Source organism: Schistocerca nitens, chromosome 2 (genome assembly GCF_023898315.1).
Source record: "Schistocerca nitens isolate TAMUIC-IGC-003100 chromosome 2, iqSchNite1.1, whole genome shotgun sequence".
Classification (NCBI taxonomy): Eukaryota; Metazoa; Arthropoda; class Insecta; order Orthoptera; family Acrididae; genus Schistocerca; species Schistocerca nitens.
The window spans coordinates 187,216,992-187,243,822 of record NC_064615.1 but is presented as its reverse complement, the minus strand read 5'-3'; the positions used below and the strand labels follow the sequence as shown (position 1 = coordinate 187,243,822).

At 45.0% G+C, this 26,831-nt stretch overlaps 1 protein-coding gene across 2 annotated transcripts in view; it reads right to left on the bottom strand.

The window, feature by feature from the left end:
- LOC126235872 (esterase FE4-like) overlaps window positions 1–26,831 on the bottom strand; it is a 343,826-nt gene that overhangs the window by 98,765 nt on the left and 218,230 nt on the right. For both annotated transcript variants that reach the window (XR_007544824.1, XM_049944776.1), the window contains exons 5-6: window positions 20,276–20,461; window positions 11,303–11,508 (exon numbers count right to left, since the gene is read on the bottom strand). Coding sequence is in view for 1 of the 2 variants with exons in the window: in XM_049944776.1 (XP_049800733.1) it covers window positions 11,303–11,508; window positions 20,276–20,461 (392 nt within the window). In the remaining variant the exon portion in view is untranslated. The remainder of the gene's footprint in view (window positions 1–11,302; window positions 11,509–20,275; window positions 20,462–26,831) is intronic.

Below are 26,831 nucleotides of genomic sequence, written 5' to 3'. Positions count from 1 at the left end.
GTTCGTTTCCGTTCGTTGTATCTGCTCTGGGCGGACGTCAAAAGACACCCGTTTCAGTTCGTAGTTGATCCATTAACTCAGTTTTTTTTATTACAGAGGGCAGCTAGCCCTCTGACCGAACACGCTGAGCTACCGTGTCACCACTCAGCTACCGGGAGCGGACGTGATAATGATAAAAAGTACGGACACGGTCGATCGTCGAGAAAACAGTCTTAGCAAGAATGTGCTTAGCAAAGTCTTCTATATGTGGCACAGGATAACGATCATGTATCGTTGTGTCGTTAAGCTGACGACAGCACCACATGGGTGCCACCCATTATTCTTATTAGGAGAATATGGACTAAACAGGCTAGCTGCTATTTGAAGGGCGACAGATCCCTTGTGCTAACATAAAAGCAAACTCTTGCTTTGGGGGCTTTAGCTTTTCCAGATGCAGATGACACTGCCATGCATGAACTTACGGTCCTGGCGTAGTGACAATGCGATGTAATGTTATCGTTGAGTGTCTTGCCGGTACTGGAGCAGGCGATGGGAAGGTGATTTCAGGGAAGCGGGTCATTGTATGGTGAATCACCTGCAATCATTTTGACGCCAGCTTAGATGGCATGGTGTTGCAACTGTGTTCCAAAATCTAGCAGGCAACGGCTACGACGATATGGGAGGAAACTCTAAAAAGAGAGGAAGTCCTCTCCAACAATCGAGTACAGTAAATCGGCAACACTGAATCTCCACATGAATTCATGCCGAAGATTGAAGTTCAGATGTAAGTTGAGGTAGCCGTGTGACTTGATGGAAGATCCATTCGCAGTATACAGGTAATTGCCATCGGTATTTCACCATGGAGGGTGAGTAGGAGGGTAAACAGAGATAAGTTGCTGTGTTAATGATAAACTGTGGCTCAGTAGTGTTCGGTTATAAACAGTCGACTGCTGTCCGGTTTGAACTCAGTCGCTGTCGCTATTGATTTCCGGCGGCGGTTCGCTTGTCACAGGGTGGTCGGCACTGCTGAGCCTCAGCTCCAAATTGTTTGTGATACCAGCAGATATTCTCCCTTGTGGGCAAACTCATTTTTCTGCTGGATGAGCGTCGCTGTTATGGCACACGTGTGGAGCGGAGTATTTGCTGGTCCGTGACTTGCTTAGACGGTTCAGCTACTTGTGCTTGCAGTGCTTCCAGAGATGTCTCTGCAGGATCTCTGTTCTGCAGGGCATGGCGGTGACGCCCGTCGGTGGATACGTATTGACTGCCGGTCAGCAGCGTCGAGGTCACCAGCGCAGACTGCGAGTATTTTCTGTGCAACCGGAGGTAAGCGTGATCGCTAAACATTGAAAAGTCAAAACATTATGACCACTGCCCACCGCGACGTTGGATGCCGCCTGGTGGCGTTGCGGGCACGTGACGCGAAGATGTTGTTGTTGTTGTTGTTGTGGTCATCAGTCCTGAGACTGGTTTGGTGCAGCTCTCCATGCTACTCTATCCTGTGCAAGGTGCTTCATCTCCCAGTATTTGCTGCAGCCGACATCCTTCTGAATCTGCTTAGTGTATTCATCTCTTGGTCTCCCTCTACGATTTTTACCCTCCACGCTGCCCTCCGTTACTAAATTGGTGACCCCTCGATGTCTCAGAACATGTCCTACCAACCGATCCCTTCTCCTAGTCAAGTTGTGCCACAAACTCCTCTTCTCCCCAATTCTATTCAATACCTCCTCATTAGTTATGTGATCTACCCATCTAATCTTCAGCATTCTTCTGTAGCACCACATTTCGAAAGCTTCTATTCTCTTCTTGTCTAAACTATTTATCGTCCACGTTTCACTTTCATACATGGCTACACTCCATACAAATACTTTCAGAAACGACTTCCTTACATTTAAATCTATACTCGATGTTAACAAATGTTTCTTCTTCAGAAACGCTTTCCTTGCCAATTTCCAGTCTACATTTTATATCCTCTCTACTTCGACCATCATCAGTTATTTTGCTCCCCAAATAGCAAATCTCATTTACTACTTTAAGTGTCTCATTTCCTAATCTAATTCCCTCTCCATCACCCAACTGAATTCGACTACATTGCATTATCCTCGTTTTGCTTTTGTTGATGTTACTCTTATACCCTCCTTTCAAGACACTGTCCATTCCGTTCAACTGCTCTTCCAAGTCCTTTGCTGTCTCTGACAGAATTACAATGTCATCAGCGAACCTCAAAGTTTTTATTTCTTCTCCATGGATTTTAATACCTACTCCGAACTTTTCCTTTGTTTCCTTGATTGCTTGCTCAATATACTGCATTTTTATATTTTCTCCTTTCATCAATTAAATTCAATATTTCTTCTGTTATCCAAGGGTTTCTACTAGCCCTCGTCTTTCACCTATTTGATCCTCTGCTGCCTTCACTATTGCGTCCCTCAAAGCTACCCATTCTTCTTCTACTGTATTTCTTTCCCCCATTCCTGTCAATTGTTCCCTTATGCTCTCCCTGAAACTCTGTACAACCTCTGGTTCTTTCAGTTTATCCAGGTTCCATCTGCTTATATTCCCATCTTTTTGCAGTTTCTTCAGTTTTAATCTACAGCTCATAACCAATAGATTGTGGTCAGAGACCACATATGCCCCTGGAAATGTCTTACAATTTAAAACCTGGTTCCTAACTCCCTGTCTTACCATTATATAATATATCTGATACCTTTTAGTATCTCCAGGGTTCTTCCATGTATACAACCTTCTTTCATGATTCTTGAACCAAGTGTTAGCTATGATTAAGTTCTGTTATACCATTATATATTCTATCTGAAACCTTCCGCTGTCTCCAGGCCTCTTCCATGATTCTTGAACCATGTATTAAATATGATTAAGCTATGGTCTGTGCAAAATTCTACCAGGCGGCTTCCTCTTTCATTTCTTAGCCCCAATCCATATTCACCTACTATGTTTCCTTCTCTCCCTTTTCCTACTCCCGAATTCCAGTCACACATGACTATTAAATTTTCGTCTCCCTTCACTATCTGAATAATTTCTTTTATCTCATCATACATTTCATCAATTTCTTCGTCATCTGCGGAGCTAGCTGGCATATAAACTTGTGCTACATTACTAGGCGTGGGCTTCGTGTCTATCTTGGCCACAATTATGCGTTCACTATGATGTTTGTAGTAGCTTACCCGTACTACTATTTTTTTATTCATTATTAAACCTACTCCTGCATTACCCTTATTTGATTTTGTATTTATAGCCCTGTATTCACCTGACCAAAAGTCTTGTTCCTCCTGCCACCGAACTTCTAGCGAAGATATGGGCTGCAAATGGGGAAATCCATTGAGATAAGCGACCTTGACAGAGGGCAGATTATTACGAGGGTGAGTCAAATGATAACCTTAAATTTGTAATAACAAATCGAAATTTCGCGCCGTTATCCTGTAAGTTGGTAGGCGTGCTACAAACAGCGTGCAGAATGGCCTATAGGTGGCATCATAGTGCTGATGCACACATACCGTCGCAGTATTAGTATAGAGATGGCCGCCCACTTGTGACTTGCACCGGGGAAGAACAGCGTTCTGTTATTTGGTTTTTGCGTAGTGAAGGTGTGAAACCTATTGAAATTCATTGATGAATGAAGATTCAGTACGGTGATGCATGGTTGTCGCAGCAGCAAGTCTACGAATGGAGTAGGCAGTTCGCAAATGGTGTGACTTCAGTGGAAGATGCTCCTCGTCCAGGTCAGGCACAACGAGTTGTGACTCCACAGAACATTGCAGCAGTGGAAGTCATAGTGAAGGAAAACCGCCGAGTGACAGTGAATGGCATTGCAGCATGTTTACAGATTAGTCATCGGTCAGCACACCACATTCTGCATGATGTGCTCCAGTTTCACAAAGTGTCTGCAAGATGGGTGCCACGGCAGCTGACTCCTGAAATGAGATAACGACATGTTGATGCTTGTGAAGAACTTCTTCGGCGCTTTGAACGAGAAGGTGATGGCTTCCTTGCAAGAATCGTTACTGGGGAGAAAACCTGGGTTCACTTCCAACAACCGGAAACGAAGAGAGCGAGCAAGGAATGGCGCCATTCCTCATCACCAAAACCAAAGAAATTTCGAACAGAACCATCAGCAGGGAAGGTTATGCTGACCCTCTTTTGGGACGAAAAGGCGTCATTTTGGAGCATTACATGCCTAGATGGACCACTGTCACCAGTGCATCATACACAGATCTCATAAAAAATCATCTGCAGCCTGCAATCAAATCAAAGCGACGTGGATTGCTATCAGCAGGTGTTCTTTTGCAACATGACAATGCAAGGCCCCACACTGCCCGTACATCAGTTGCAACAATCACAGACCTGCATTTTGAGTGTCTCCGTCATCCACCATACTCACCAGACTTTGCCTCAAGTGATTTCTATATGTTTGGACCACTCAAAGACGCAGTGGGACGAAAGAAGTTTCGTTCTGATGAAGAGGTATGCCACGCGGTGCATGAGTGGTTGCGTGGACTAGCAAAAGAATTTTTCTCTAAATGTATTTATGCGCTTTGTAAGCGCCGGAGGACTTGCATTGAGTGTGGGGGAGACTACGTTGAAAAGTGATACAGCTTTGTACCACTTCTGCACAATAAAAATATTTAAAAATATTTAAATTTTTCATTTGACTCACCCTCATATTACGCAGAGCCTGTGAACGAGTATTTCGAGAATGGAGAAGGTGGTGCTACTATCGTGAGCAGCTACGGAAAGAGGTACGAGGCGCATCCAGAAAGTAAGTTCCCCCCCCCCTTTTTTTTTTAAACAAAGACAACGTAGTTACATGAAAAACTTTGTTCGCAAGAGGTACAGCAATGTTTGAGCTTTTTTTCAACAAAGTCACCAAAAGAATGGAGACATTGTCACATTCTGGGATCAACTTTTGTATCCCTGTGTCATAGAAGTCTGCCGCCCGTGAATCAAACCAGTGTGTGACGCTCGTCTTCAGCTCTTCGTCGTTGTCAAAACGTTGGCCGAAGGACAGGAATTCTTGATGTGCAAGAAAAGATGAAAACTGCTGGGAGTAAAATCAGGACTGTATGCTGGATGGTCAAACAGCTCCCAGTCGAACTTCTGCGAAACAGTAGCTGTGTGCCAAGCTGTATGGGGACAAGCGTTGTCATGGAACAGCGCAACACCTGCAGTAAGTAGTCCACGCCTCTCGTTCTGAATGGCTCGTCGCAGTTTCTGCACATTTTCACAGTAACGGTCAGCATTCACTGTTTCACCTCTGGGCAGGAAGTCAATGCCGTTCCTCTTCCAAACACCGTGGGCATCACTTTCCGCACTGATACAGTCTGTTTGAATTTCGTCTTGACTGGAGATCCACTGTGACACCAATGCATTGAATGCTGCTTGGTTTCTGTGATCAAGTGAGAAATCCGCATATCATCGCCCATGATGATCCTGTCGAGGAACTCGTCGCCATCATCATGACACCACTGCAAAAATGCCAATGCTGCTTCAAAGCATTTCGTTTTGTGGTCGGGTATCAGGTTTTTAGGTGCCCGCCTGGCACACAATTTCTTGAACAACAGGTGCTTAGTGACAATTTCATAAAACAGGGGTTGCGATATCTGTGGAAAACGGCTGCTGAGCTTCGTAATCATTTCCAAGATGCACTGCCACACCAGCTCAACCAGCAGGTCATTGATGAGGGACGGTTGCCCACTGTGTTCTTCATTGGGGACACTTCGACGACCTTCGGAAAAAGCCTACACCAGCGACACACCATCCGTTTGCTCATGATGTTCTGTCCATAGACCTGACAGATCTGATGATGAATTTGGATTTGCACTATGTTTTTTGCATTAAGAGACCTTGTCGCTACCGAACGTCGGGGGGCGACGGGAGAACGAATAAGAGATGCTATCTCGGGGCACTGCTGCTGCGGTACCGGCACCAGGCGGGACCTTTCTGGCGGGAATTTGATTGTCACGCCATAGATCTGTTGCGCATGCACAGTTTTCCCGTCTAAATACGTCTACTTTAAAGGAACAACATCAGGAAGCTTACTTTATGGATGCGACTCGTAGAAGGACTACCACTAGGCGCTACATGGTTGAAGGTCCACGACTCTCCACAGAAGGTGGGGTTCGGAGGCTTGTCTGCTCTGCAATGTAGGATAGATTGTGATCTGCGGCATCTCTGCTGAAAGAGCGCAATGCTGGTGCACACACAAGTGTTTCAGCGCACACTGTTCATCGTGCATTGTTGAACACGGAGCTCCACATCAGACCACACCTATTGTTCACTTGTTGACCGAACGACATCGTCAGTTACGATTGCAGTGAGCACGAGACCATCGGTATTCGACAGTCGAACAATCGAAACATGTCGGTTCTTCGCGTGAATCACATTTCTGCTACATTAGGTCGACTGTCGTCTCCAGAAACACCGTCATCGAGTTGAACGGCGGGTCGAAACGTGCAGACAGCTATGGATACAGGTTGGTGAGAGGACAGTTATGCTACTAGAGACATTCCCTTGCGTCTGCATGGGACCTTTGGTGGTAATCGAAGACATGCCGACAGCTACGAACCACCTGCATCCCTTCATGCTTGATGTCCTCTCCGACAACGATCTCATTTTGAATCGCGCACACTTGTTCACAGGGCACGATCGATCTGCGATCAGGAGAGCCTTCCGGCAGAACTGCAGCACCTCGAGACAACATTTTGGAAAAATGGGTACAACCAGAAGCAAATGAGACATGCACTCAGACAGACTGCGCCAAGAGAACAAGAAGAAAAGACAGAAGAACACAAGTCATTGACGTGCATTCCGTTTGTCGGAAACACCTCAAGAAAAATCGGTAGAATCCTGGGGAACCACAATGTGAAATGTGTATTCCGACCCCCTGCAAAAACCTTCACTCTATTGGGTTCAGTGAAAGATGACCTAGGCCTTCGAAAACCAGGCTTTTATCAAATTCCCTGTCAGTGCGGAAAATCATACATTGGGGAGACAGTCCGCACTGTAGAAGAGAGGTGCCGCGAACACAAGCGCCATACCGAATTACGCCAGGCCACTAAATCAGCCGTGGCTGACCATTGTATAAAGACTGGCCATACTATGGACTATGAAAAAACAAAAATACTCTGTCAATCCTCCTACTTCTGGGACTGCGTTACTAAAGAGGTCATCGAAATCCGACTACAGGACGATCTAATTAATAAAGACAGCGGCCTTCAGCTTAGTCAGGTTTGGAACCCTGCACTCAGCCTGGAGAGAAAGATGCGGTCCTAGAGATCGAGGACCGCCCCCGACGGCGGCAGCAGGGAGACTGCAGACCCCAGTTCAGACCCAGGCGCCGCTTCCCCCACCACCTCCAGTAGCCGCCGCGCCGGCCGCACCAAAGACACCAAGAGAGGAACGGTGGAGGGGGTAACGGCTAGTATATATAGAGAGGCGAGAGGAACAGCACAGCATTCGTCAGGGACCACCTAAAGATGGCGGCGTGTACGTCTGCCGAAGTATTGTGGAGAAACTACGACGCTACCCGGTCGGATAACCGAGAACTGTTCAAATTGGAAATACGCCGGGAGAACTTCAGATCGCAGAACGATCTCATGTTTCAGCAGTATAATTGACCGTTCCTTGGAGACAGAACCGTGCTACAGTGGGTTGAGGAGCATTATAGTCAACACACGTTGGTACCTGAGGGACCATATTTGACTGACGTAACTCCTATGGAACCCACGTGTGTTGCTATCGGGCGCCATCACCGCGTACGCAAATCAGCGGCCTGTTATTTACTCGAATTACATGATCGGTGCGTAGACATCTAACGCCACGTACTTCCACAAACCTACCAACAAACTGTCGGATTTCTGACACGCAGAATCAGAGATGTATTTCGTTCCAGAGAAGAAGTCACCGTTAATTGCGTTGCCTGCCAGCGTGCGAACACTACGAAGTAGTCGAGATGGTGTGCGGTCGCCAAGTTCCTCAGTGCGGTACAGTTTTTAAAGTCTCTTAGCTCCTGAATGCGATAAGCGCGTTGCAAGTGCACGCTTGGTGGAGGTATATCTTTCAGTGGTTGGCCGCGAAGTTAGGATGTCTTGTACTTCCGTAGGCACTTGCTCGTTTATTGCATCACCTTGATGTGATGCGACCCAAAACAAATTGGCTCTCAACTTGGGCAAACCACAGTACTGGATCATTCGACCAGAAGTGCGGGGCTTTGGCCACAGTCGAACTGCCGCTGGTCTGACAGCGCTTGGCATGGTTGACGTTGACGCGGTGTTTAACTAGTGATCCCGCACCGCGCGGTTGACGCGAAAACCGGCGCGAGATTCAATTTTTCTGACGTGTCACCCTATCGTTCCAGGCCTAATTCGGAATCTCGGGGTCATTAAACGTCGTGTGAAAATGCAGTTTATTAAGCACATAATACAACAGTTAATTACGAGGAGTAATCGTAATGCAAGACTGCTAACAGCGTCTATAACTATACTTTTTCTTCTTAGCTCAGAGACACCACGAAAAATCAAATAGTTTGAAATAGTTAGGAGACGATCCACTGTTCACTTATGTATCCACGCAACAGTTGATTCGTGACGTCACCAGACCGCTGCCTTAGACCTCAGTCTGACGCTCACAGAACAGATATCACCAATTACGCAAATAGCGACCGCAACACATCACGCCTGTTTCGCATAACCTATAATGTGGACAGCAGTCATTCCATTTCTGACATTTTAAGGCCGGTTGCTCTGCCCTGTGTATGAGGTCTCCGTGACATCTTTCAACAACGCAACGCAAGACGGTATGTTACCCATGCCATTCTGACGCATCTCATGCCGAAGTCTCATGTTCTCCACATCTCTACCTATTGAAAACATCTGGTCATGCATTGGAATGGCATGCCACCATTCGCCAGCCACCACGATAGATGGAGTATAGCATAGAATTATAACAATATGGAAAGACGTACCCTTATCTGTTATGAGAGGTCAGTCACTTAGTGCCACGCTGATGGAGATGAAAGCTCCATGTACTAAACTGGGCATTCTGTATGCAACCAAATGACCAACAGGCTGAATCATACATTCTTCCTACTATACTTATATGCATAATAAATAAAATTTGGTTATTTGCTAGCCTTTCTGCTGTGCACCTTTAATGGCAGCGTAATTTTTGAATATTGCTCATCAGTGTGGAAGCCTTACCAGGAAGAATACACAGAAGAGACAGAGAAAATTCGACTTGACCCACGAGATCAGAATACAGTAGCTATTAAAGAAGTCTCAACATTATAATATTCAGTAGCGTAATAGACGTTTGGTGCAGGGGTGATACACAAAGCGTCTTCTGGAACAAACTATAAGGTGGCTTGAGAAATGTAAGTGTAGAAATACACTAATGAGCCATAACATTACGGCCTCCTGTTTAACACTTCTGGAGCGCAATACGAAAGCGATTCTGGGTGGCAAGGATCGACAAGTCCTTGGTAAGTTTTTGGAAGTATATGGTTTGTGGACGCACACCTGGCCTCCCATTGCGCCCCACATATGTTCCATCGGATTCACATCAGGCGATTTTGGCGGATAAGGCGTCAACGTGAGTTAGCTGTCGTCATCCTCAAACTCCTGTAGTACGATTCTCGCCTGCCGGTACAAACAGGTATCGTGCTGGTAAATGGTATCGTCATCAAGGAAGACATCAAACTTACAGGGATGCAGCTGATCTGAAATTATGTTCACGTAGTCCACAGCTGTAATGGTACCTTCAGTTACTACCACAGGTCTCATGGAAGCCAAGGTGTATGTTTCCCATAGCATAATACTGACCCCAGCAGCCTGCTCCGTGGTGCGAAGTGTGTTTGGAACAGCTGTTTACCTGGATGACGGCGTATCCGGAACGAACATAGACCTGACATAAGGACAAATGTGACTAACCTGAACAGGCTACGCATTTTCGTTGATCAACGGTCCGATCTTGATGATCCTGTGTCTACTGCAATTCTAATTACAATGTCGTTGACTCAACATGGGATATGCATGACTTATTTTGAAAATCTACATCTACGTGGATACTCTGAAAATAACATTTAAGTGCCTGGCAGAGGGTTCATCGAACCATTTTCACAATTCTCTGTTATTCCAATCTCGTATAGAGCGCAGAAGAAACGAACACCTATATCATTCCGTACCAGCTCTGATTTCCCCTATGTTAATATGGTGATCGTTTCTCCCTATGTTGGTCGGCGCCAACAAAATATTTTCGCATTCGGAGGCGAAAGTTGGTGATTGAAATTTCGTGAGAAGATTCAACCGCGACGAAAAACGCCTTTGTTTTAATGAAGTCCACCTCAAATCCTGTATCATTTCAGTGACACCCTTTCCCCTATTTCGCGATAATGCAAAACGTGCTGCCCTTCTTTGAACTTTTTAGATGTACTCCGTCAATCTGTCTGGTAAGGATTCGCCGGCCAGGATGGCCGAGCGGTTCCAGGCGCTGCAGTCTGGAACCGCGCGACCGCTACGGTCGCAGGTTCGAATCCTGCCTCGGGCATGGATGTGTGTGATGTCCTTAGGTTAGTTAGGTTTAAGTAGTTCTAAGTTCTAGGGGACTGATGATCTCAGAAGTTAAGTCCCATAGTGCTCAGAGCCATTTGAACCATTTTTTGGTAAGGATTCCACACCGCGCAGCAGTATTCTAAAAGAGGACGGACAAGCGTAGTGTAAGCAGTCTCCTTAATATATCTGTTACATTTTCTAAGTGTCCTGCCAATAAAACGCAGTCTTTGGTTGCCTTTCCCATAACAATTTCTATGTGTTCCTTCCAATTTAAGTTGTTCGTAATTGTAATTCTTATGTATTTAGTTGAATTTACGGCCTTTAGATTTGACTGATCTATCGTTTAACCGAGGTTTAACGGATTCCTTCTAGCACTCATGGGGTTGACCTCCCACTTTTCGTTATTTAGGGCCAATTACCAATTTTCGCACCATACAGATATCTTTCATAAATCGTTTTGCAACTTGTCTTGATCTTCTGATGGCTTTACTAGTCGATAAACGAAGGGCGTTTCTGATCTGAAGCCTCCCTGTTCGTAATGTTTTCGATCATTAGTGTGGAATGCATCACATGGATGCAAATCTGAAAACAATTTTGTTTGCATTCTAGTGATACTTGGTTTGTTGCCTAACTATAACGCCGCAGCCAGCAAGTGTGAGGATCTCCGGAGCGCTCAGACAGCTGCGGGAGGTCGCCAACTTAGTTAGCGACGACTGGTCTGGTAGAGAGCGAACCACACGGCCAGAGGAAGAGTGCTCACTTACCTCTGTCGAGAGCGCGGCGGTCTCGTTGCTGGTGAGCGCCTTGGCGCTGAGCGCCCGCAGGAAGCGCAGCATCTCCCGCGAGCCGCCTCCCTGCTCGCGGTAGCCCAGCGCCTCCGCCAGCCGCCGGCTGCGGTCCGCCATGTTGCGAGCGCTGCCCGTGGCGATGGACGCGGCGCCGCTCTGCGCGATCACGCGCCGGAATAGCCCTGTGGCCAGTGCCAGCAGTCTGACTCATATAGCTCATCCAGGAGGGGAGGGGAGCAAGGGCAGGTAGGGTAGCATCACGAACCCCACCTCCCACTAAAGAGATTTGGTACAGATGTTCATGCTATTACACAAGAATAATTTTCGAATTTTACGGGTAACTCCCTGAGAATGAAGTAGTGGCAAAACTAAGATTCACAATACTGACGAGGTATTCTCCAACTTACCAACTACACTACTGGCCGTTAAAATTGCTACATCAAGAAGAAATGCAGATGATAAACGACTATTCATTGGACAAATATATTATACTGGAACTGACATATGATTACATTTCCACGCAATTTGGGTGGATAGCTCCTGAGAAATCAGTACCACCTCTGGCCGTAATAACGGCCTTGATACGCCTGGGCATTGAGTCAAACTGAGCTTGGATGGCGTGTACAGGTACAGCTGCCCATGCAGCTTCAACACGATACCACAGTTCATCAAGAGTAGTGACTGGCGTATTGTGACGAGCCAGTTGCTCGGCCACCATTGACCAGACTTTTCAATTGGTGAGAGATCTGGAGAATGTGCTGGCCAGGGCAGCAGTCGAACATTTATTGTATCCAGAAAGACCCGTACAGGACCTGCAACGTGCGGTCGTGCATTATCCTGCTGAAATGTAGGGTTTCGCAGAGATCGAATGAAGGGTAGAGCCACGGGTCGTAACACATCTGAAATGTAACGTCCACTGTTCAAAGTGCCGTCAATGCGAACAAGAGGCGACCGAGACGTGTAACCAATGGCACCCTATACCATCACGCCGGGTGATGCGCCAGTATGGCAACGACGAATACACGCTTCCAAGGTGCATTCACAGCGATGTCGCCAAACACGGATGCGACCATCATGATGCTATAAACAGAACCAGGATTAATCCGCAAAAATGACGTTTAGCCACTGGTGCACCCAGGTTCGTCGTTGAGTACACCATCGCCGGCGCTCCTGACTGTGATGCAGCGTCAAGGGTAACCGCAGCCGTGGTCTCCGAACTGATAGTCCATGCTGCTGCAAACGTCGTCGAACTGTTCGTGCAGATTGTTTTTGTCTTGCAAACGTCACCATCTACTGACTCAGGGATCGAGATGTGGCTGCACGATCCGTTACAGCCATAGGGATGTCTGTCATCTCGACTGCTAGTGATACGAGGCCGTTGGGATCCAGCACGGCGTTCCGTATTACCCTCCTGAACCCACCGCTTCCACATTCTGCTAACAGTCATTGGATCTCGACCAACGCGAACAGCAATGTTGCGATACGATAAACCGCAATCGCGATACGCTACAATCCGACCTTTATCAAAGTCGGAAACGTGATGGTACGCATTTCTCCTCCTTACACGAGGCATCACAACAACGTTTCACCAGGCACGCCGGTCAACTGCTGTTTGTTAATGAGTAATCGGTTAGAAACTTTGCTCATGTCAGCACGTTGTAGGTGTCGCCACCGGCGCCAGCCTTGTGTGAATGCTCTGAAAAGCTAAACATTTACGTATCACAGCATCTTATTCCTGTCGGTTAAATTTCGCGTCTGTAGCACGTCATCTTCGTGGTGTAGCAATTTGTATGACCAGTAGTGTATTTCTCATTTGCTCACATGGTTCGGTTTGCACTGTCTGACTGGTAATCTGAAATTGTTCTTGAATCTTCGGGAATTTGATTAAAGGGAGGCAGAGGGAAGATCTTCCACAGAGGAAGAGAAGAATAGAGAAACTGACTTCCCTAATATAGGTGAAAATGGCTGAAAGAATCGGCGTTTCCCTCATTTGCACACTTCTAAAACCGTAGTACTTCCGTGAAGCTGTGCACAAGAGTTTGTGATAACAAACACCTTATGGTGACTACAAAAATGCTCATCTATCAAGAGTGTGTGCTAAACACCCCCTTGTGTTATACTGAGTCATGGACGTCTTACACTAAACAAAAGTGTAAGCTCGACGCCTTTCCTCTGCAGTGCTTAGCAGTGCTTACGAAGCATTCTTGGCGTAACATGGAGGGAGGGACCATGCGACAAATGAGATGGTCGTCAATACTCCGAAGCTACCGAGAATTGCCACTTCTCTCAAGGAACGCCGCCTGTGGTGGGTAGGACACTTACATCGTATAAGAGCACCGTAGTCTACCCACACTACTTAATGAGATAGCACTTACCAAGAGACCCCCTGGAGGATCTGCATTGCTCTTTAAAGACTGCATCAAGCTTGATATGAACGCAGTTAATATTCAGTATGACTAATGGGAGGGCCGGCCGCGGTGGTCTAGCGGTTCTAGGCGCTCAGTCCGGAGCCGCGCGACTGCTACGGTCGCAGGTTCGAATCCTGCCTCGGGCATGGATGTGTGTGATGTCCTTAGGTTAGTTAGGTTTAAGTAGTTCTTAGTTGTAGGGGACTGATGACCATAGATGTTAAGTCCCATAGTGCTCAGAGCCATTTAACGGGAGGACCTCGCCGAAGCTCGCAGCACATGGACGAAACTCGTCAAGAATGGCAAGTATCACGAAGACGCCTGACTCAACAACTTTGCTGCGAAACAAGCGTGTACACAGGCGCCTCTGACGAATCCCTCTTTCGGGGCGATATACAGTGGCCCAACCAGTGGCGCCAAATGGGCTCCCTCATTGGAGTCCTGAGTCAGAAAGAAACTGCTTGTAATCTCCCCACGGAAAATTACCCTCTACCACGCAATAATTAATAATGGTCAATCAAATCATCCACAATTATTCACTTATGAAAAGTATCTGATCGGATTTTCTAGTAATATATGCGCCGACAGCTCGTCGACGCCAAGGTATTTTTCTAGTACGTTTATTCTTTGGAATAACAGAGATACAGAGATGTATGCTCCATGGTTATTATAGAGGGAGAAGGGAACAGCTTCGGAAGTATCGGTTGGAAGATTCTCGGGTTGCGAAAAGAGACATATTTACTCTTCTTCTCGCTAAAGCGAGCTATTAACGTTTGTGCCACTAGCGTGATAGGTAAAGAGAAAGAAAAAACTGTAAAAGCAAATTACATAAGACTTGGAATCCACAGAAAACGGAACCTGTAATGGAGATGGATTGAATATACAATTTTCCTCAGAAATAAGGTTTGTGACCATTTTATTCTAGAGTGAATGACGAATGAGTTCTCTGTCTGAATCATTGATGATTGTCTTGGCCCTGTAATTAGTGGGGAAGTTTCAGCTGTGACGAAGAGAGCCTGCAATCTCCGAGTTTTTATAAATCGTCCAAAAAGGCTTCGTCCACATCTGAAATTCTAGATCTGTCGTAAACTGAACGAATTGTTCAAACGATCGATTTTCCCAACTGAATGCAGCGCTTAATAATAATAACAAATGTAAAGATCTTTTCCAGCAAGCCAGCCGCTGAATATTAAGACGAAGGGCTCCACCAGAGATTCTACTAGGCTGATTTCACGTAAATAATATATTTAAACTGTACACAGATAAAGGACAGAGAGAGAGAGCGAATGAAATTCGAGAAAATACTCAGAATCGTCCATTAGCATAATTGTTTGTCTGTATTATCACGGATCAGCCTAAACATAAAACAGAAGGCCCTGACTTTATTGTACCGATTTATGTGTGAGAGTGAAGGAGTAATAAAGGCGACAGATACACCTCTGTACAGACAAAGCATTACACCAAGTTAGCGGCAAGCTGCATTCACATACTTTCATCATTTACAGTAGAGAATTCATTATATGCTGATGTGACGCTTCTTCGTGAGGGAGTATAGGCCGTTAATGTTGATGTCTATAGTTTGCAGACCAGTGTTCAAGTCGCCTTGCTTAGCCAAATAATTACAATTTTGAGAGCACACATATGTTTTTCATGTTGTAAATCACGACGTTACCGAAGTTGTGAGATTTTCTTGCTTATTATGGATCTTAAACTAATTGTGTGATACATTTATTTCTCAAATTTTGGCATGTATGCATTTTAAAGGCTATATTTTTCTGCACTGCTGAAACAAGGATCCTGTTACTGTTGTAGACAAATTGTTATTATTATTAAATTAACATGTTTAATATAGGGTGATCTTACTAAATGGGAACAAATTGCAAGAAACAATCCCTGAGAGGATAAAGCCTTCGGCACATGAACCGTGATGTCGGACATCAACGTTGAGCGCGCTGCTTCCGTAGCAACGGTTGTCAACTGTATCTGGCTCGCACACCACACCGCTTGTGGAACTGACGGGCGTAAAATTCCTACGTTATGTCTATTGAAACGCACATTTGCCCTCTTTCCCATACGCTAGTCATGTTGTTCCGTCTGCATTATATGTAAATAAAAACTTCAGTATCAACAGACATGTTGTAAGAGGAAAAGGAAAGTACCATGTCCTGTCGATAAGAAATTATCAGAAACTATTTGAAAACGCGAAGGCTAGTAGAAAAATTTTTTTTGGATCCAGTGAGATTCGAGCTATCATCAAATCCTCTAATGTTTTACAATTCCACAACGCTATTCATTGCACCAGTCCGCCACTGAGTATTGTGTAGCCATAGCTTGCGTCTTACCATATTCTACAAACTTTAGTCATCGATGTGTTATTAACTGACATTACGTGATAATAAATTGTACCAAACACATTGCATTTCTTAAGGATCCTCTGTGTGTCATTGCCTTGAAACAACATAGTTTCATAATATGCATGTCCAAAGGAACCTGGCACCCTAATTCGGAATAACACAGGTACTGCAATGAGGAAAGCCAATACGGCGTCTCGGTACTCTGTAGTGAAGAGAGAGATGGCGTCCATGTGACGTAAATGACGTTCTTCCATTTCATTGGGCGACGTTCAAATGCACGTTTATAATACATGCCATGCTACATATTGCTCCGCACGTGCGGAAAAGACTCACCAGCGTGCTTTTTCCACGCATGGCGTCAGAAACTTGGCACGCTCAACGCTCAACCTTTGAATGCACGGTCCGTGTGCTACGCCTTGAGGAACAAAAACGGGCATATCGACATAATGCCAGAAACACGATCCAAGGGAGGTAAACCCACCTGAAGATGGGGCTGGAACATTTTTTACAGTGTAGATCTCAATGACTGAGAGTACGCATGAGAACACACCAGGCTTGTGGGAATGTGCGAACGTTTTCCCTGTACAAGTGTTCCAGCTCCATACTCAAGATGACATGAGGTGGGGTCCATCACACTTCATACCAACAAAGGCTATGTTTCTACAGGAAATGGAGATATGCCTCGCCCGTGAGGTGATGTGGAAGACTGTGAAAGTCGGCTGTTTACGTTTTTATGTTGGTAACGCCACGTAGTGCTCTGTATGAAAATCGCTGACTGCGCTGTGTGCAGTCTGTGGCTGCTTGGACTCATTGTTGGAATAGTGTAGCGTTGGGCAGGTGGACGTGAACAGCGCGTAGCGTTGGGCAATTGGAGGTGAGCCACCAGCAGTGGTGGATGTGGGGAGAGAGATGCCAGAGTTTTGAGATGTTACTATGAGCGGACGATCTGGACTGTGTCCGTCAGAAAAAGGAATTTTGTCAACTTGGGTGTCACGAATTTATACATTATGACTTTTGAACACTATTAAGGTATATACATTGTTTGCTCTCTATCAAAATCTTTCATTTGCCAACTATATGCCTATCAGTAGTTACTGCCTTTAGTAGTTAGAATCTTTTATTTAGCTGGCAGTATTGGCGCTCGCTGTATTGCAGAAGTTCGAGTAACGAAGATTTTTGTGAGGTAAGTGATTCATGAAAGGTATAGGTTATTGTTAGTCAGGGCTATTCTTTTGTAGGGATTACTGAAAGTCAGATTGCGTTGCGCTAAAATATTGTGTGTCAATTTAGAAATGATCAGAATAGGTAAAGAGAAAACAGTTTCAGTGCGTTTAATTTTGCTCAGATGTTTGAAAATCAAATAACGTAATAGTTTTTCCAGCACAGTCATTCTTTACATTCAACGGGGAAGTTTCAACTGACCCGTCCTACGACGTGGTCGCCAGTAATCTCCACCCACACACTGAGGTTGAACTGGTGCTGATGGTTCAGTTCTGATGGTTCACTAACAACATAGTGGGGGATTCTCCATAGCCCTCAGTTATGTGATGTGAAGATCGACAAGAGTACCTCTCGTAAAGGTAGCCTCATCTGTGACTGGAATTGATACAGAACTTCCAGCACGTTGGTGGCCTGTGCGTCGAATCAACAACAAAATTGTCTCCGCAGAGTAGGTAATAGACCTTTCCGCGTTTTAAATGATACAAATAGTTGCGGTTGTCGTGGAGAATTTTCCACATGGGCATTTGGCTTATCCCTTGCTGATGGGCCTCCTGCATGGTGCTCATATCGGGTTCAGTGTCAATAAACTCATCCCTCCACCTTCAAGTGAGTATATTTCCTTTGTAACTCATTTTCGGCTGTATGCCATTTGGTCTTTTAGGAACCTTTTCCTTTCGGGAGTAGTTATCTGCAGTTCGTCTCCATGTAGTAAAATAGCCCTGCATTTCATTAAAAACATTTTGTCCTTTATTAGACCTTCTGAATCAAAAACCAGATGAGCGGAAAGGACAATGAACGGAGGTCTCTGAGCCAGAATCGTTAACCTTTTCACGAAGATCACTCGATATATTTCTAACTGTCGAATACTCTCCTCTGTCGTAGTATCAAAGTAAGTTCTACACACTAATTTTTGTCAAAATCGTCAGATTCTGTAATTTCGGTTTTCATTTGTATCTCTTACTTGGAGAATCAAAACAAGTGCTCACATCTAGAGATTCTGCAGCGTTACTGCATTGTTCATATGGAATACAGTCTGTTTGGAAATACCATAAGATTTTGTTGTCATTTTATGAACTTGGGCAAAATTTATGTTATTCCTGGGCGCTTCACTGTTTGCCATATCAGTAAAAAAAAATCTTCAGTACGTTCGATGGTAGCACCATACATAGGCCCGTGCTCCCACAGTTTCCTCGCTACCAAACACACGTCAGTGCACTGTTCCACAGAAGACTGAAACCACACATGAACACAGGATGCCGCACGGAAACACAGAGTTTGTAGCTGGCTCTGACGTATTGCGCTGTTATCAGTGTGTATGCGATAGCAAAGCTATGAGGTGGGTGAGTCACAGTGCTTACAAGGGAACCTCCCCATCGCACCCCCGTCAGATTTAGTTATAAGTTGGCACAGTGGATAGGCCTTGGAAAACTGAACACAGATCAATCGAGAAAACAGGAAGAAGTTGCGTGGAACTATGAAAAAATAGCAAAATATACAAACTGAGTAGTCCATGTGCAAGATATGCCGCATCAAGGATATTGTCAGCTCAGGAGCGCCGTGGTCCCGTGCTTAGCGTGCAACGAGAGGTCCTTGGTTCAGGTCTCTTCCCTCGAGTGAAAGTGTAATTTTTTATTTTCAGACAATTATTATCTGTCCGTCCGTCCGAAGCTGCACAGGTACACAGAGCAGTATTGTTTACGTGATCGTGTGTCAATCATCAAAGTTCGGGCACTCACACATTATCAACTTCGCTCTCCAAAATTCCAGGACATGTTCAGATTTGCTTGGACATATGCAGGATTTGACGGGGTACACACGGAAAAATTTGAAAACGTTAAAAACATATGTTTTGACAGAGCACAGGGAAAACTGTGCGACTGTGAAACTGTTGCAATCATTTGTTGCGGTTTATGTGACAAACTCTTATGTTTTCATCACTTTTTTGGGAGTGATTATCACATCCACAAGAAAACATAAATCGGGCAAGGTAGAAGAATCTTTTTACCCATTCGCCAAGTGTACAAGTTAGGTGGGTCGACAACATATTCCTGTCATGTGACGCACATGCCGTCACCAGTGTCATATAGGATATATCAGACGCGTTTTCCTGTGGAGTAATCGGTTGACCTATGACCTTGCGATCAAAGGTTTTCGGTTCCCATTGGAGAGGCACGTCCTTTCGTCTACTAATCGCACGGTTTTGCGATGCGGTCGCAAAACACAGACACTAAACTTATTACAGTGAACAGAGACATCAATGAACGAACGGACAGATCATAACTTTGCGAAAATAAAGAAAGTAAACTTTTCACTCGAGGGAAGACTTGGACCAAGGACCTCTCGTTCCGCAGCTACTCACGTGAACCACGGGACCACGGCGCTTCTAAGCTCATATTATCCTTGATGTTGCATATCTTTCACAAGCACTACTCAGTTTGTATATTTTGCTTATTTTTTTCATAGTTCCACACAACTTCTTCCTGTTTTCTCGATTGGTCTGTGTTCAGTTTTTCAAGGCCTATCCACTGTGCCAACTTGTAACTAAATCTGACGGGGGTACGATTGGGAGGTTCCCTTGTTAGCACCGGCGAACTGCAAAGAGTGGATGAGACCTTGAGGTGTCTAATTTCGTGACGACCACTTTAGTCACAGTCAAATTCTGAAAATCTACATTGTACAACACCTTACGTATTAGAGTAATTATCAGTTTTACATTAAATACAAAGTTTGCACGGAGATAATCGGCAAGAGCCTTGTTTGACTACAGAGGCGTTGACCTCAGGTTCGATTCTTGATGATGGCACCAGATTTTTTTTTTGGTGGAAATGTCTAGAACTCAGTCCACCTTGTTTTGCCAAAGGAAGAAGCTCCGTGATGAAGTAGTTAGCAAAATTCACAAAGAAGCCCCCTAAGAGACACCATGAAACCGAAAGTCACACAACATTAATATAGGTAGTGGTGCTTACCAGCGGCTAGTGGCGAATACATAAGCATGTTGGCAGCAATGGCCCCCGCGCTCTGGCCGAATACGGTCACATTTTCTGGGTCTCCGCCGAAAGCTGCGATGTTGTGGCGCACCCAGCGCAGGGCCGCCACCATGTCCTTGAGACCCGCGTTGCCGGGCACTACCTCGTCACCCGTGCTCAGGAACCCTGCCAGACACAATGCTCTGCTGAAGACGTGCTTTGAAGACGAAACCACATTTAATATTCATCACATGTACAACTATGCTATTCAATCTGTATATTGAGCAAGCAGTAAAGGAAACAAAGGAAAAGTTCGGAGTAGGTATTAAAATCCATGGAGAAGAAATAAAATCTTTGAGGTTCACCGATGACATTGTAATACTGTCAGAGACAGCAAAGGACTTGGATGAGCAGTTGAACGGAATGGACAGTGTCTTAACAGGGGGGTACAAGATGAACATCAACAAAAGCAAAACGAGGATAATGGAATGTAGTCGAATTAAGTCGGGTGATGCTGAGGGAATTAGATTAGGAAATGAGACACTTAAAGTAGTAAATGAGTTTTGCTATTTGGAGAGCAAAATAACTCATGATGGTCGAAGTAGAGAGGATATAAAATGTAGACTGGCAATGGCTAGGATAGCGTTTCTGAAGAAGAGAAATTTGTTAACATCGAGTATAGATTTAAATGTCAGGAAGTCGTTTCTGAAAGTATTTGTATGGATTGTAGCCATGTATGGAAGTGGAACATGGACGATAAATAGTTTAGACAAGAATAGAAGCTTTCGAAATGTGGTGCTACGGAAGAATGCTGAAGATTAGATGGGTAGATCACATAACTAATTAGGAGGTATTGAATAGAATTGGGGAGTTGAGGAGTTTGTGGCACAACTTGACTAGAAGAAGGGATCGGTTGGTAGGACATGTTCTGAGGCATCGAGGGATCACCAATTTAGTACTGGAGGGCACCGTGGAGGGTAAAAATCGTAGAGGGAGACCAAGAGGTGAATACACTAAGCAGATTCAGAAGGATGTAGGCTGCAGTAGGTACTGGGAGATGAAGCAGCTTGCACAGGATAGAGTAGCATGGAGAGCTGCATCAAACCAGTCTCAGGACTGAAGACCACAACAACAACAACATGTATAACTATGGTCTTCCAATATCAGTTTCGATAAAATAACTCATATCGAGACCAATACCTAAAATTATATCGATACTTCGATTACATCAGAACAAAAGTTTTGATATGACAGAATCGGAAGGTATTTATTGCTTAAATGTATTTTTAATCTTTTCTTTAGCATAAAAAGCATATTAATACAAGGCGAAATCTGGAAGTTGTTGCATGAACTGACATAAGCATAAGAGCAATTACAAATTAAGCCATATAGGGTAAATGTTCCATATGCCTACAAAAACATAGATATTAACGAAAATTTCATGCTACACTTGTGACTTATTCTTTGAAGTAAAGCTATTTTTGTAGTGTTCACATCATAACTACTTGAACAATTTTTTCTGATACATTGCACAAGAATGTTAACATTTTTCTTTACCAACATTTACTTCGCATGCATTTGTGCACTCGAGCCATTTTTCGAAGGTATGGATACATACTTAAAAGTACTGCTATGTGCTGCTGAAATCTGATATGTTCATAAAAAAACTACGGTTGGTATTTATTTCTTATTACTGAAAATGTGTTTCCTGCGTACATTTTAGCTCTCATAAAAGATGCAGCGAAAGATAATCGTTTTCTTCTGTACCATGCTATGCTTCCGTTACGATACTTCGATATTTCTTATAATACTATGAAATTATCGATATCGGTAACACAGGGAGCGGAATTAGAGTATTGATACCTACAAATACCAGTAACATTGGAATGTCACTACATGAAACATAAAAACAACATGTAAGCGACTCACTGTGGGCCATACATCTTGAAGTTTTACAAAATACACAGAGGAGTTCACAAACGTCCACTTAGGTCTACATGATATGTCAGAAAGAACCTACTCTGTTTACCGCCACACAGAATAGGGTGTCCCACAAGAGTCCAGATGGCAGAGAAACCCAGACAGTGTATTTTCACGGAGGGAACAAGTGTGACTTCTCAGACTTTCCCAGCCGATCTGTTGTAAATACATTACTTGAGTTTGTCACCTAATAAAGTTGTCTAAACAACTGTTCGATATCCTCACGTGGTGGTTATTGCTGTGAACACTGCTCCAAGGCAAGACTGGTGATTACATCCACGTCTACATCTGCTAGCGCGGCTTCGAAACTTAGCGGCACCAGGGATGGACTTACAAAAAATGGTTCAAATGGCTCTGAGCACTATGGGACTTAACTTCTGAGGTCATCAGTCCCCTAGAACTTAGAACTACTTAAACCTAATTAACCTAAGGGCATCACTACGGTCGCGCGGTTCTAGACTGTAGCGCCTAGAACCGCTCGGGCACCCCGGCCGGCCAATGGACTTACAAACTCACGGAAAGGCGCAGTGGGTTGAAGGAGAGTAGCGCTCACAGTGACCCCTGCCGTGATTTAACTCTGTGCAATGCACTGCATTTATAAAAGGCGAAGAAAAAATTCGCACTTGGAGGTCGGCATGCGATTCGTCATCCAGATTCCAGACAAAAGTTTATGTAGCAAAATCAGATCGGTTGCAGTTTGAAAAATGTATGAAAACGAGGAGCTGACGACGCATCATGCAGAGCGTTGGAATGCACAGAGGAACATGTATCATCCCGCACTACCTTACCAGTCGTCGTAGCTCACTGAGTAGACTGTGGGGCATCAAACCCACTTCCACTTTTGTGCTATACTTCAAATTCTCGTCAGTTTCCTTTTTTTATCTTTATTTTGTAGGAGTCCGTTTCCTGGTTCTCGTCGTTTATAAGTAGGACATCATTTTGTCACATGATAATAGCCTATCCCACGATAGTGCGATCCATTAAACTGCATGCATCTGTCTTCTAACCACGCAACTGGTCCTGTGAAGTACGAGGGGCGTTTGAAAAGTCCGTGCAAAAATAAAAACTACTTACATGTTTGGGGCAAACCTTCTTTATTTTTCAACATAGTCTCCTTTTAGACTTATACACTTCGTCCAATGCTGTTCTAATTTGTTGATCCCTTCCGAATAATAGGAATTGTGGAAGTCTGCCAAACAGCTATTATTTGCTGCAATCACCTCCTCGTTTGAATAAAATTTTTGTCCCACCAGCCATTTCTTCAAATTGGGGAATAAATAGTAGTCCGAGGGAGCCAAGTCTGGAGAATAGGGGGGATTTGAAACGAGTTGGAATCCTATTTCCATTAATTTTGCGACCACAACTGCTGAGGTGTATGCTGGTGCATTGTCGTGATGGAAAAGGAATTTTTTCCGGTCCAATCGCCGACGTTTTTCTTGCATCTCAGTTTTAAAACGGTCCAATAACGAATAACATGCACCTGTAATAGTTTTACCCTTTTCCAGGTATTCGATGAGGATTATCCCTTGAGTATCCCAAAAGACAGTAGCCATAATCTTTCCGGCCGAAGGAATGGTCTTCACCTTTTTTGGTGTAGATTCTCCTTTGGTAACCCATTGTTTAGATTGTTCTTTGGTGTCAGGAGTATAGTAATGTTTCATCTACAGTGACGAAACGACGACGATTTTTTGACAATCACTCGACTTCCTTGATTCATACGAATGTCAAACACAAAGAAATAGACCAATATGGCTGAAACTTGGTGTGCGTTCTTTCCAAAGATGCTACTAACTAAATATGACCTCGATACGTGCCTCTCGTACATGGAGGGGGGGGGGAGGGGCTTCGCGGTGGAGTATACCTTTGGTGCTGGGTGTATCTGATAATGCTGCTACTGCTGCGTTTGCAGCACGGTAACCGCCCAAAGACGCCATCCTGATAAGAATATGTTTCGTCACCTGGAGCAACGCGAGCAGCGGTGTCGCGATACGATAAACCGCAATCGCGATAGGCTACAATCTGACCTTTATCAAAGTCGGAAACGTGATAGTACGCATTTGTCCTCCTTACACGAGGCATCACAACAACGTTTCACCAAGCAACGCCGGTCAACTGCTGTTTGTGTGTGAGAAATCGGTTGGAAACTTGCTTCATGTCAGCACGTTGTAGGTGTCGCCACCGGCGCCAACCTTGTGTGAATGCTCTGAAAAGATAATCATTTCCATATCACAGAATCTTCTTCCTGCCGGTTAAATTTCGCATCTGTAGCACGTCATCTTCGTGGTGTAGCAGTTTTAATGGCCAGTAGCGTAGATTAAGGATGTTCTAACTGTGGTGTCACCGCCAGACACCACACTTGCTAGGTGGTAGCTTTTAAATCGGCCGCGGTCCATTAGTATACGTCGGACCCGCGTGTCGCCACTGTCAGTAATTGCAGACCGAGCGCCGCCACACGGCAGGTCTAGAGAGACTTAGCACTCGCCCCAGTTGTACAGCCGACTTTGCTAGCGACGCCACACTTACAAATACGCTCTCATTTGCCGAGACGATAGTTAGCATAGCCTTCAGCTAAGTCAATTGCTACGACCTAGCAAGGCGCCATTTATCCTTTGCTATGTATCTAATGAAGCATGTACAGTAACAAGACCAATGTTCACCAATTGTGGATTAAAGTTAAGTATTCCAGAAGCTACGTACTTTTCTTTATAGCATTCATTACGTATCCTGTTTCAGACCTCACGCCATCCTGCGTGAGCTTATAGCGTGCATTTCGGCTTCCTCAAACAACACGGTGTTGGCACTTCTGCCGACACTTCACTAACAGTAATTCCGGTATCTTTGCTTAAATTTCAAACAGGTAGCCTAAAGTGTCATGTGGCAGACGACGGTCAGGTTGGTATCCCATCACTGTGTGCAGCGTGTCAGAACACGTCTTTGCTGGTCATCGGTCCTCAGTTCGATCAGGACTCATCACTGAAGACAACTGTGTCCCAGTCAATGAGATTCCAGGCCGAAGACGTGTCTGGAGAGGGTCTGGGCAGCGGGGGATACTTGATAGCCCGACTATCACCCGACATGCGGTCCGACGCCCAGGACTGATGGTCTGGGTTGCCACTTATTTTCATAGCATGACGCCTTTGTCACCCGCGGCACGCTTACAGCACGGCGGTTCATCGACAATAGTACTATGCCCCATTTTGTTGCCCTCCATGGCAAGTCATCGTGGGCTTACATTTGAAGAAGATAATACCCGTCCGCAAATGGCGAGTGTTTCTACAGCTTGTATTCGTGCTTGCTGAACCCTACCTTGGCCAACAAGGTACCGAATCTCTCCGCAATTGAGAAAGTTTGGAGCATTATCGGCAGGGCCCTCCAACCATCTCGAGACTTTGAGGATCCAAAGCTCCAATTGGATAGAATTTGGCGCGATATCCCTCAAGAGGACATCCAACAAGCCATGTCAATCAATGCCAGGACGAATAAATGGTTGCATAAGGGCCAGAGGTGGACCAATGAGTTATTGACTTGCTCAGTTTGTGAAGCTCTTTCTCTTGAACAAATCATCAAATTTTTCTGAAATTGTAATCGTTTGTTCGTCTATACAAGTACACCACATCTACCGATTTTCGTCCCATTCGGAGAATTCCTACGTGCTGCGTCTTTTTGACTGTGCCGGCGGCTGTGGCCGAGCAGCTCTAACCGCTTCAGTCCGAAACTGCGCTGCTGCTACGGTGGCACGTTCGAATCCTGCCTCGGGCACGGATGCGTGTGATGTCCTTAGGTTAGTTAGGTTTAAGTAGTACTAACTCGAAGGGACTCATAACCTCAGATGTTACGTCCCATGGTACTTAGAGCCATTTGAACCATTAGAGTGCGATAACTGTTCTGAAGGGCAGTAATGACAGTGGCTGTGCAGTACGTGTGTAGAATAGGGAGGGTGCACGGTATATCTGAGTTCGACCAAGGGTAGATTTTGGTGGCCTGGAGGCTCAGCACTAGCATTTCGGAAACTGTACTACTTGTCTGGTGTTCAAGGAGTGCTGTGGTGTGCGTGTGGCGAAACGAAGGTGAAACAACGTCCAGATGTCGTTGGGTTGGGCAGCCACCCCTCCTTACAGATGTCGGACGATGTAGGCTGGGTACATGGGTAAAACACGACAGGTTACGATCTGTGATGGAACTAACATCAGATTTTAAAGCTGCGCAGAGTACAGATGTGTATGAACACTCACTGTACCAAACACTCTTAATGATGGACCTGCGCTGCCAATGGTCCATGCGTGTGTCAATGTTAACACTACGGCATTGCCAGCTACGTCTGAAATGGGCACGTGACCGTAGGCACTGGATATTGGCGCAGTGGTAGAGCGTTGCATGGTCTGATGAATCCCGATACCTTCTTCATCATGCCGACGGGAGGGTGTGAATAACACCAATAGTACCATAGATTAAGGTGAAGGGATAAAACGTAGATAGCCTAACAGAATGAAATATTAAAATGCTATACACCATGACACTACACAAAAAATAAAAAAAAAACAATTTGAGGATTCTTGTAGAAGTTAAGACTCAAAAT